Here is a 12,274-nt window from a genome sequence, read left to right as displayed (position 1 = left end):
ATTTGTGATTATATTACACATTCTTTTCTCTGTGCTTAAAATAAAATTATTTTATTTTTTAGGACGCATGGGAATAAATTTCCATCATCCAGGAACAGATAATATTATGGCACTTAACAGTAAGTCTTCGCATGAAATATTCTATAAAATTAGTCGTCAGGTCTACAGCATGTAATTCCTACTTTCTTAGTTGTGCATTACATTTCAGCCTTCTGCTGAGTATTGTATAGATCATTATTCTATACCAGTGGTTTTCAAAGTGTGGTCCCTGGACCAGCAGATCAGCATCATTTGGGAGCTTACTCAAAATGCAAAGTCTGGGAACTATATCCAATCTCTTGGGATAGACCATGATGGACGATAACATAAGAAAGGGAATGTATATACATGTATGAATGGGTTACTTGGCTGTACAGCAGACATTGGCACAGCACTGTAAATCAGCTATATTTTAATTTAGAAAAAAAAGCGAACACTCAGGACCCACTACAGATCTGCTGAATCAGAGACTTTAAGGATAGGGCCCAGGAATGTGTGTATTACCAAGTTCTGTAGGTGATTCTGATGCAGATCCAACGTGGCTCAGGTCTGGTTGCTGTGGTGTAGGCCAGCAGCTGCGGCTCCAGTTTGACCCCTAGCCTGGGAACTTCCATATGCTGCAGGTGCAGCCCTAAAAAGGAAAGAACAGTATGGTAGTGTGTCTGCCTGCAGGAAAAAGTGTGTATTTTATTTTATTTCAATGAATTTTATTGTATTTGTAGTTGTACACCCATCATCACAACCTAATTATAGAACATTTCCATCCCCAAGCCTCAGCTTACCTCTCCCCCTTGAACCTGTCCCCGTTGGTAACCATAAATTTTCCAAGTCTGTGAGTCTGTTTCTGTTTGGCAAATAAGTTCTTTTATATCCTTTTTTTATTTTTTATTTTTATTTTTTGTCTTTTTAGGGCCACACCTGAGGCATATGATGTTCCCATAAATAGGGGTTGATTTGGAGCTGTAGCTGCCGACTTACACCACAGCCACAGCAATGCTGGATCTGAGTTGAGTCTGTGACCTACACCACAGCTCATGGCAACACTGGATACTTAACCCACTGAGCGAGGCTAGGGATTGAGCCCATGTCCTCATGGATACTAGTCAGGTTCATTACTGCTGAGCTGCAATGGGAACTCCTGTATCTTTTTTTTAGATTCCACATGTAAATGACAGCATATGATGTTTGTATCTCACTGTCTAACTTCACTTAGCATGATAATTTCTAGGTCCATTCATGTTGCTGCAAATGCCGTTATTTCATTCTTTTTATGGCTGAGTAATATTCCATTATATATATATGTACCCCATCTTCTTTATCCACTCTGTTGATGGACATTTAGGTTGCTTCCACGTTTTGGCTGTTGTATATAGTGCTACACTGACCATTGGAGTACATGTATCTTTTTGAGTTATAGTTTTCTCTGGGTAGAATCCCAGGAGTGGGATTGCTGGATCACATGGTAATTCTATTTTTAGTTGTTGTTTTTTTTTTTTTTTTTTTTTTGGTCTTTTTGCTATTTCTTTGGGCCGCTCCCGTGGCATATGGAGGTTCCCAGGCTAGGGGTCGAATCGGAGCTGTAGCCACCGGCCTATGCCAGAGCTACAGCAATGCGGGATCCGAGCCGCGTCTGCAACCTACACCACAGCTCACGGCAACGCCGGATCGTTAACCCACTGAGCAAGGGCAGGGACCGAACCCGCAACCTCATGGTTCCTAGTCGGATTCGTTAACCTCTGCGCCACGACGGGAACTCCTAGTTTTTTTTTTTTGAGGAATCTCCATACTGTTTTCCACAGTGGTTGCACCAATTTGCATTCCTACCAACAGTGTGAGAGAGTTCCCTTTTCTCCACACCCTCTTCAGCACTTCTTGTTTGTAGACTTTTTGATGATGGCCATTCTGGCTGGTGTAAGATGGTAGGTACCTCACAGTGGTTTTGATTTGCATTTCTCTAATAATTAGTAATGTTGAGTATTTTTTCATGTGTTTTTTGATCATCTGTATATCTTCTTTGGAGAAATACCTGTTTAGATCTACTGTCCATTTTTTGATGAGATTGTTTGTTTTTTTGATATTTAGCTGCAGGAGGTGTTTATATATTTTGGAGATTAATCCCTTGTCAGTCGCTTCATTTGCAAGTATTTTCTCCTGTTCTGTGGGTTGTCTTTTTGTTTTGTTAAGGGTTTCCTTTGCTGTGCAAAAAACTTTTAAGTTTAATTAGGTCCCATTTTTTTTTTTTAATTGTCATTGCTTTAGGAGGTGGATCTGAGAAGATATTATCAGTTTATGTCAGAGTATGTTCGGCCTATGTGTTCCTTTAAGAGTTTTATAGTATCTGGTCTTATATTTAGGTCTTTAATCCATTCTGAGCTTATTTTTGTGTATGGTTTTTGAGAGTGTTCTAATTTCATTCTTTTACATATAGCTGTACAGTGTGTGTATTTTAGAAAAGACCTAATTTGACACCTCTGAGTCCTCTTTTGCAAGAGGGAGAGGATATGACTTTTGACTTTCTGTGTAAAATGAACCTAAAAGACACTTTTCTTTTTAAAAGATTTTGATTCTCTTTGATTTGATTCTCTTTAATTCTCTGCTTTTAAATACGAGCTTTCATTTTATGTTCTTTCCACTTTCTACATGTTGCTTAAATTCTTCTTCTGGCCTCAAAATTTCCTTATTTGTAAAAGAAGGGGAGTGAATTAGGTCATCCTAATGATTGCTTTCAGAATGAAGATTGTGAGATTCTGTAATATATTTTTTTAAGTACTAAAAGGGTCATTTTGCCAGTATCTGTATTGAATGTTGATGAGTTATACATATTTGCAACATTACAGCAGATGCTAGAGCACATCTATCTTTAAATGACTCTGTGGGTGCTCACCTGTAGGCTCCTCAGAGTAAACCATAAAAGCAGTTGGAGGAGTTCCTGTTGTAGCACAGTGAAAATGAACCTGGCTAGGAGTTCCCATCGTGGCTCAGCAGAAGCGAACACAGGTTTGATCCCTGGCCTCGATAGTGGTTAAGGATCTGGTGTTGCCATAAGCTGTGGTGTAGGTTGCAGACATGGCTCGGATCTGGTGTTGCTGTGGCTGTGGCGTAGGCAGGAGGCTACAGCTCCGATTCAACCCCTAGCCTGGAACCTCTATGTGCCATGGGGCAGCCCTAAAAAAACAAAAAAATAAAATAAAATAAAATAAAAATAAACCTGACTAGTATCCATGAGGACTTGGGTTCAATCCCTGGCCTCATTCAGTGGGTCGGGGATCCAGCATTGCTGTGAGCTGTGGTGTAGGTCGCTGATGTGTTTCAGATCCCAGGTTGCTGTGGCTGTGGTATAGGCCGGCAGCTGTAGTTCCTATTCGACCCCTAGCCTGGGAACTTCCATATGCTGCATATGTGGCCCTAAAAAGCAAAAAAAAACCCCAAAAGCGATTGGAGTTTGACATTCACATTATTTACTGTCAGCTTTCTTTTAAAGTTAACTTCAACTTCTAACGATCAGAATAAGCAAAATATCCTCCTTGGTGGATTCTTGTAAGGTCTACAGGTTTTGACAGATGTAGTGTGGTTAAGCTTTTCTTCCCTTTTGTATAGTTGGGCCCAAGCCATTTCGTGACTTACATTTGTAACACATGCACAAACACAACTGCGTGCTTTTTCATCTTCTTTTTTATGCCTGCCATTCATTGGCCCTACAGTTGTTGTCCTGTAACTGGTCTGTCCTTATTTTCCCTCAACTTTTATACAGATGAGGTCCCAAATTATAAATCCTTATTAATTCAGAATTTGTGATTATTGAAAGGCTTTGGGTTGGTACAGCAAAAATTGGCACAACATTGCAAATCCTGTATGTATGATTTATACTTTAGTTAAAATAATAATTTTAAAAAGTAAATTTATAAGAAAAAAAGAAAGGGGGGCTGGGTTACAGTTGAGCTATCTTTTCAGACAAGAAGAGATAGGCAGTGAAAATTGAAAAGAATTGAGTCAATGGTTAATTTTTTTTTGGCTGCACCTGTGGCATGTGGAAGTTCTCAGGTCAGGAACTGAATCCACACCACAGCAGCCACCCAGGCTGCTGCAGTGACAACACCAGATCCTTAGCCCTCTGTGCCACAAGAGAACACCAATGGCTAAATTTTCTTAAAAAGGAAATGTGAGGAGTTCCCTGGTGGCCTAGTGGGTTAAAAATCTGGCGTTGTCCCTGCTGTGGCTTGGGTCACTGCTCTGGTGCAGGTTTGAGCCCTGGTCTGAGAATTTTTGTATGCTGCAGGTGCAGTCAAAGGGGAAAAAAAGGAAATGTGAGTCAGTTGTAGTTGCTTTTTTTTTGTTTCTTTGTTCTTAAGGTTGCACTCATAGCATATGGAAATTCCCAGGCTAGGGGTCAAATCGGAGATACAGCTGCTGGCCTACACCACAGCCACAGCAACTTGCGATCTGAGCCTCGTCTGCAACTTATACCACAGCTCAAGGCAACACCAGATCCCAGACCCACTGAGCGAGGTCAGGGATCAAACCTGCATCCTCATGGCTCCTAGTTAGATTCATTAACTTCTGAGCCACGAAGGGAACTCCTGTCCTTAGTTTTTTATTACCCTTTTTTTTGCTGTGCAAAGTCTGTCCTTCCTAATTCAGTTCATAATGCTGCCATTCACTATGTCTTCGAAAAATCTCCCATTCTTTTACTTCTTTGATCTCACCAAAACCCAAACCTCTCCTGAAGGTATCATGCTATCAGCTCTCCTGACTTGACAAGAAAGATAGAGATGTCTTGGTGAACATTATCACTTCTCAGTACTCCTGCTCAGCTTTGAATGGGCCACTTCCCTCCACCCCCCTCCTTTTTTCTGATGTTTCTAGCACCTTTCAGCCATACTTTCTTCTGAGAATCAGCACTGCTGATGTCATCCAGAAGCCAAAAATGGAGCTTGGGAGAAGAGAATGGGATACCAACTGTAGAAAACAGTAAACCTGCAGACATTTTGGATGTTGGAGGATTGACAAGATGTGTGTTAAGACAAAGAATCTACTGATTTTTCCTAGTTAAAACCACAAATCTAGTAATAATTAACAGGCCAAATTTTGGGAAGGAAAGTAAGAGGCCCATCTGAATTTTGGCTTTTCCCAAAAAAATTAGTCCTCAGGTATTATTGAATATAGCAGGGGAGATAGGAAGAAATTCTGACCCATCAGTAAGATCTGCCACTTATCTGGTATTTCCAAAATGTGATTAGTTCTGAAACAATATGTCCCTTCCATTTAAACTGTTAATGAGTTTTTCTTTTCTTTTCTTTTTTATCTTTTTAGGGCCACACCTGAGGCATATGGAGGTTCCCAGGCTAGGGGTCTAATCAGAGCTGTAGCCACCAGCCTTCGCCACAGCCACATGGGATCTGAGCCTGGTCTGTGTCCTACACCACAGCTCAGGGCAACGCCGGATCCTTAACCCACTGAGCGAAGCCAGGGATCGAACCCAAGTCGTTATGGATGCTAGTCAGACTTGTTTCACTGAGCCACGATGGGAACTGTGAGTTTTTCTTAACCTTTTAATGATTTTCCTTTCATATGCTTCACCCTTACACTGAAAACACTATTTTGTATAACATTTTTAAGATCTTGTTGGAGAAGGAAGCAGGTCCATTGAGAGTGCTTCCAACCATGTGTGTAGTACAGATTTTTTTCTAACCTTACAGTAGCGTGTGGTTTTTTTGTTTCTTTGATTGTGGTGTGTGTGTGTGTGTAATTACACTCTAGGTATAGAGTTGAGTTTATCAGTTGTGGGCTTGCATAGGATTGATGCCTGAATTGGTGCTTTGTCCTTTGTTATGATGATCTTCAGGAAAGGATATTGGTGCCTTCATCATTAGTTAAGTCAACCAAATTTATGGTCAAATTAATGTTCAAAACCAGAATGCCTGTCTTGTTATTTACTCTAGAATCCCTGCTGAGTAGATCCACTTTATTCTTTTTGATTGGTCAGCTCTTCTTTTTTCAAGTAGAGATTGGGCTTGGATAAACAGTGAAATGTCTGACAGTTGCTTGATGAGTACATTAGAGACAGAGGGAGAACGGAGTTCCCGTTGTAGCTCAGTGGTTAACGAATCTGACTAGGAACCATGAAGTTGCGGGTTCGATCCCTGGCCTTGCTCAGTGGGTTAGGCATCCGGTGTTGCCATAAACTGTGGTGTAGGTCGCAAACTCGGCTCAGATCCTACGTTGCTGTGGCTCTGGCATAGGCTGGCATCTACAGCTCTGATTAGACCCCTAGCCTGGGAACCTCCATATGCCCTAGGAGCGGCCCAAGAAATGGCAAAAAGACAAAAAAAAATAAAAATAAAAAATAAACAGAGGGAGAAGTGTGGCATAAGGGGTAGGATCATTCAGCTTCACGGAGGAATTTTCCAAGTATGCTGGAAGGCATGTGAAATCTGAACTTGGGAGCAATGAATTAGCATAGCCGTGAAAATCATTGTCTCAAATCAGGCAGACCTAGTCCATCTTAGAAGCTATATGACCTTGGAACTACATTCTTAACTTCTCTGCCTCTGGTTTTTTTCACCTGTAAAATGGAGATAATGACCACTAAAGTGGCTGTGTATAATATATAATTGTGTAAAGTTTGACATAGTACCAGCCTAGTAGATAATGCTCGGTTGAACTGCTCTTGTGAATACTTGCATCAGCTTTATTGCTGCCTTTTAAAGATTCCCCTTTCTTTACATGTTAGACTTCCAAAACAAGTCTTACATTGGTTGTATTTAGATAGATGCTTTCCTGACGGAATTTAAGGCAGCACACCTGTAAGTCACTCAGAGGCTAGAGTGGCTGTCCTGGAGAATGGTACCATCTCTTTTTGTATGAATCTTTTTCTTCTGCATGAAATGTTTCCTGTCTCTGTCCCCTGACTGAAACAATGCACCTTTTTGGGACGTAGAGTTGCTATATCTTTCATGATGTTTGGCACTTTTAAAGGTGTTATACAGTAATGCTTGGGCTGAAAAATGGGATAGCCATTTTGGACGGTAGTTTGGCAGTTTCTTTAAAAGTTAAATGTACACTCCAGGGATCGAACCAGAGTCCTGATGGATACTAGTCGGGTTCGTTAAACACTGAGCCACGATGGGAACTCCCAGTTTTATTTAAATTAAAAATTCTCATGCCATTCATTATCTGATATTTCTCAGCCTGTAACTATTCCAAGTTTCAAGAAATTTAAAGTGCCACTTTCCCTCTGATGGGAGAGATGATGGTTTGCCGTCATTCTTCCTTATCAAACTTTTAAAAACACTGATAAATTGAGGCATTCTAGATTTAAATCTTGGGCGTTTGAAGATTTAAAATCTTCATGTCTTTTTAAAAAAACAAAAAGGCATTCATCTGGGAGTTCCCATTGTGGCTCAGCAGTAACGAGCCCGGCTAGTATCCATGAGGATGCAGGTTTGATCCCTGGCCTTACTCAGTAGGTTAAGGTATAGCTGTGGTGTAGGTTGCTGTGGCTGTGGCATTTGCTGGCAGCTGTGGCTCTGATGGGACACCTAGCCTGGGAACTTCTGTATGACACATGTGACTCTAAAAAAGCAAAAAAAAAAAAAAAAAAAAAAAAAAAAAATCACCTGCTTGAGGAAACCCTTTGGTCATTGATTATTAATACCTTATACACAGCTGAAGCACTGAGGAACTTGGAGCATGGACCTTGGGTTATGCCATCTTCCACTTTTCTCCTCTTATTAATGCCTTGAAAATGTTATTTTGGAAGACTTTGCTTATATTTCTGTTTGAACTGAGGGCTGCCAGACTTTTTGTTGAATCAAAGAGGAAATGTGGAAGAGTTTGTATGAACTTTGTGTCGGGAAGACTCTGGTATGGCCGCAGAGCCTGCTCTTTGCCCCTCCCTTTCTTGCTCTGCTGAGAGTGAAGTCCTTGGGGAGAGGCTCAGCTGAGAGGAAGTGGCAGAGAGGGAGCTGAACACATGATGCTTTTATACCAAAATGGGAATAGAGCCAGGTTGGCTAGGATTCCAAATGGAATTTTCCAAAATTTGAAGAGTGCATTGTATTTCTACTCACCATGAATGGATATAAGTAAATAGTTTTTGTTGTTGTTGTTGTTCGTTTGTTTATTTTTAGGAGATTAATAAGGTAGTGAAGGAATTATTTGGAGATTCTCATTGAAGACATTGTCTTTGAGTATCCTGAACTTTTGGAACATCCCCGTTTCCATCTGAACAGATTTAGAAGTAAAATCAGTATACAATTGTGGTATGAAAGGGTGTGTGTGTATGTGTGTATACACACACATACACACACACACACACACACACACACACACACATATATATATATATATATATATATATATATATATAATATTATTTTGGCCATGCCTGTGGCATGTGGAAGTTCCTAGGCTAGGGATTGAACTTGTACTGCAGTTGAGATCTACCTCACAGCTGTGGCAGTGGCAGATCCTTAACCCACTGCACCACAAGAGAGCTTGCTGAATATATTTTAAATGATGGCTAATTAAAAAATGAAAAATAGTGGTCAGAAGGTTATGTCATGATCTATAACTTTTAAGTACTAAAGTTTCAAACTGTTTTGGATAAATACTGCACATGAACATACCCTTAGGGGACCTAAGGTTATTGTGGCTTTGTTTTGACTTTCTCATTTTACAGATGGGGAAGCTGAGGTTGAAGAGACTGTGTGAATTGGCTAGGGTGACATGATGGAGGGATCAGGATCAGAACTTTCTGCCTCCAGGTTGAGAGTGATAATCTTTGCTTGAAATACTTACTTGTTAAGAGTGGTTATTTTTATACTAGTTTAACGTAAACACACAAATTCGGTGTCTCTGGGAAAATCATTTTTCTAATATTACTTGTCACCTTGTTTGTGCTCTCAATGCTTGATAAATCCTCTTTCCTGAAAAAATAGAGTGAAGTAACTGGTTTACATGGCCTGGCATTGAATATTCTAAAGATGTCTGAAATATTCATGACTGACTTTATTGGATTTTCGAAGAAGTTCCTGGTGTGTGTGAATATGTAGAAAGTGCTAGGATTTGCATCTTCCAACCTAATAAGATGCAGGAAACTGAAAAGTTACCTGCTTTTTCCTGTGGGCTTCCCTGTTTGCTTTCTCCACATATGTAGTCCATAGGACTTAGACTTCTCTTTCATAGGACTTACCACCCTTGTAATTAATTATTTAACGTTGGTGTTTTTCTTTAATATGTATGTTTCAGAAGGGCAGAGACTAGGCTTATTCACAGCTGCTCATTGGCTTCTAGTGCAGTGCCCAGACCATGGAATAGTTACTCAGTCTGGGAGACTGGAAGAGAGGGCAGAATGGCTCAGAGGGATTGTGAAAAGCATGGTGTAACAGCCGTAGAGTATCTAGTCCACCTTAGTTCCTTCCTAAAAATTTGTTTTAACTCTTTCTTTTGAACATGGTAATAACATATATGGATTGGGCAATTAACAGTTTACAAAGTGCTTTCACAGACCTCTTGCCTGCCTTTGTAATCCTTAACATGGTTTGCTAGGATATGGTCAGAACTTTCCTTAAGCACCAGTTTTACCCCAGAAGTATTCTCTTATCCAAACAAAATATGGCTCTGTGATAGAGCAATATAGGAAACTGAATGCAGTTTGTAATATAAAGCTGGAGACTTTTCAAGGGGTTTTCTAGATTTCAGTAAGTTTTAAGAATGCTCTATGATCCATTTTCGTCTGCTGTTAGGGCACTTTGATAGAACAGTTGAGACTCATGGTCATTAATTTCATCTTTATTGCATTCTCTCTCTCTTTTTTTTTTTGTTTTTGTTTTTTGTTTTTGTCTTTTTAGGGCCGCAAGTGTAGCATATGGAAGTCCCTCAACTCGGGGTCGAATCAGAGTTGTAGCTGCTGGCCTACACCACACCCACAGCAACTCGGGATCTGAGACCCACGCCACAGCTCATGGCAATGCCGAATCCATAACCCACCAAGCAAGGTCAGGGATTGAACCCGTGTCCTCATGAATATCAGTTGGGTTCCTTACCACTGAGCCATGATGGGAACTCCATTTTTATTGCATTCTTGTTTAAAACATGGCAGTATCTTTATTTTCCAAAAAAGGTAAAGGAACTTGCTGATATTATACAACCAGCAAGTCCTCTATGACTTGGACACACATAGTATTCTGCCAGCCAGTCCTCTAATCCAATGTGATTTCTGCCCTTTTGGGTTTTCCCAAAAAGATCACTCATACTCCCTTTAGTAAGTTAACTAAGTAATACTTTATTGATTTTGGAGAATGAGTGCATTTCTGAAAATAATCAGTTTTACTTTCAGAATGTAGTCTTCCTTGTTAGTGACAGATCTTTTAACACACTTTCACTCAGGCCTCTAGTCTATGCAGACTGGGAATCTGAGACTTAAACAAAGACTTGCTATGCTAAGTCTCTAAACCCTTATCTTCCTTTGTTAGCCTGTATACACACACACCTTTGTTATCTGACCAAAGTTGCTGTCGCTGTTGTTGTTTTTCCAGCCTAATATAGTGGAAATAATGCAGTTTGAGAGGACCAAACAGATCTGGGCTTAAATCCAGGACCTATCCCTTATTTGTTTCCTTGGGAAAGTTATCTGTGTTTAATTTTAAATGCACACATGTTAATCTCTCTTTACCAATAGTAAGGTTAGTATGCAATCCTCAATTACCAGACCTAGCAAGAAACACACACTTAACAAATGCTTGTCCTTTTTTACACATCCACACCCTCCTTTTTTCCCCTTTCGAGTTAGTCATAATCTTGGTTCTACAACCAAAATGGGAACCAAAATAGAAAATACTCGTGGCCCCACACCAGAGATTGTAATTTAATTGTTCTGGAATAGGAACCTGGTTGTAGAGGGTGGGCAGGGGGTGGTTGGAGAAGACCACAATTAGAAGTAGTTACCTCTTGAGAAATCTGATGCTACCCACCTACCCCTTGCCAGTGTCTATCTTTATCTGAACACGAAGGAGTCACGTGGTATAAGGATCTTGCCGTGTATTCCCTCCTATTTTTTCTTTCTTTTTTATTGGTTTGATCTGCTTTTATTGTTCCCTGAAGTTTTTCCAAGTCCTGATTAGGAGAAGAAGCTGTCTTTGAGAGGTCAGGACAGGTGAGGGGAATGGCAGTTCCCTTTGTTGCTAGAGTTCTTCCTAGGTTCTCAGGTTGGTTCCTTTCCATAACTTTCTTCCACGAAGGAACCCTCTTTCTCACATGAGAGGAACCTTGCTGCTAAGGAGGAGACGAGGAACCACTGACAGGGGGCCTGAGCTCAACAGTACCCGTTTTGTTGGCCGTCTCTTCCCTCTGTATAATTTTCTTTTTTTTCTTTTTAGGGCCGTACCTGCAACAGATGGAGGTTCCAAGGCTAGGGGTCGAATTGGAGCTGTAGCTGCTGGCCTATGCCACAGCCACAGCAACACAGGTTCCAAGCCGCTTCTACGACCTACACCACACCTCAGGGCAACGCCGGATCCTCAACCCACTGAGCGAGGCCAGGAATTAAACCTGCATCCTCATGGATGCTAGTCAGATTCGTTACCCACTGAGCCATGATGGGAACTCCTAATTTCCTACATCATCTGGGGGTTTAGACTCATAGGATTAGCAAGCATTGGCTGTCATGAACAATCTAAAAATTGACTATTTAAAGTTTGAAGTGGAGTTCTCTTATGGTGCAGTGGGTTTAGGATCTGGCATTGTCACTGCAGCAGCTTGGGTCGCTGGTGTGGCCTGGATTCGATCCCTGGCCCAGGAACCTCCACATGCCATGGGCACTTGCTAAGAACAGAGTTTGAAGAGACCTCAGGATTTTGGCATAGTGAATATGGTTTATTGAGAACATATTTTGGGTGCATGACGTGGGGATTTTCAGACCTGGTTGGGATAGACTAGTCTGTGTTAAATATAAAATACTCTGGTAAGTGATTAGAGTCCTCAGTGCTTTGTTGGTTTTCTTGCTTTTGGGGAGGGCAGTTAGTATGTTATTTAGAAATATGCTACTGAAATAAAAGTAAAGTGATAATTAATTACTCAGTGGAATGCTATCAGGCCACAGGCGTGAGGGTGCATAGACATCAGCGGACGTAAGCATGTGTGCATGCTCACATTCTCCAATCAGCGATAGCCGTGTAACACACAGATGCTTTACCTAGGTTTGTTTCCATGGAAATCTTGTCAGATGTACAGATTT

At 40.8% G+C, this 12,274-nt stretch overlaps 1 protein-coding gene across 42 annotated transcripts in view; it reads left to right on the top strand.

Moving 5' to 3' along the window:
* The window catches only part of CPEB3 (cytoplasmic polyadenylation element binding protein 3), a 196,789-nt gene that overhangs the window by 85,645 nt on the left and 98,870 nt on the right, over nucleotides 1–12,274 (top strand). For 41 of the 42 annotated variants that reach the window (XR_014826630.1, XR_014826625.1, XR_014826623.1 and 38 more), the window contains one exon: nucleotides 63–119. Coding sequence is in view for 30 of the 42 variants with exons in the window: in XM_084994864.1 (XP_084850990.1) it covers nucleotides 63–119 (57 nt within the window). In the remaining 12 variants the exon portion in view is untranslated. Of the gene's footprint in view, nucleotides 1–62; nucleotides 988–1,602; nucleotides 3,243–12,274 lie in introns of those variants that run through there. The other variant, XR_014826633.1, reaches the window with a different exon arrangement.

The sequence above is a fragment of the Sus scrofa genome, chromosome 14, assembly GCF_054392235.1.
Source record: "Sus scrofa isolate SSC_HxYL_T2T_F1_AM1 chromosome 14, Sscrofa_HxYL_maternal_Yorkshire_Landrace_v2.0, whole genome shotgun sequence".
Classification (NCBI taxonomy): domain Eukaryota; kingdom Metazoa; phylum Chordata; class Mammalia; order Artiodactyla; family Suidae; genus Sus; species Sus scrofa.
The sequence above is the reverse complement of the archived record's forward strand: the minus strand, read 5'-3'. Positions and strand labels throughout refer to the sequence as shown.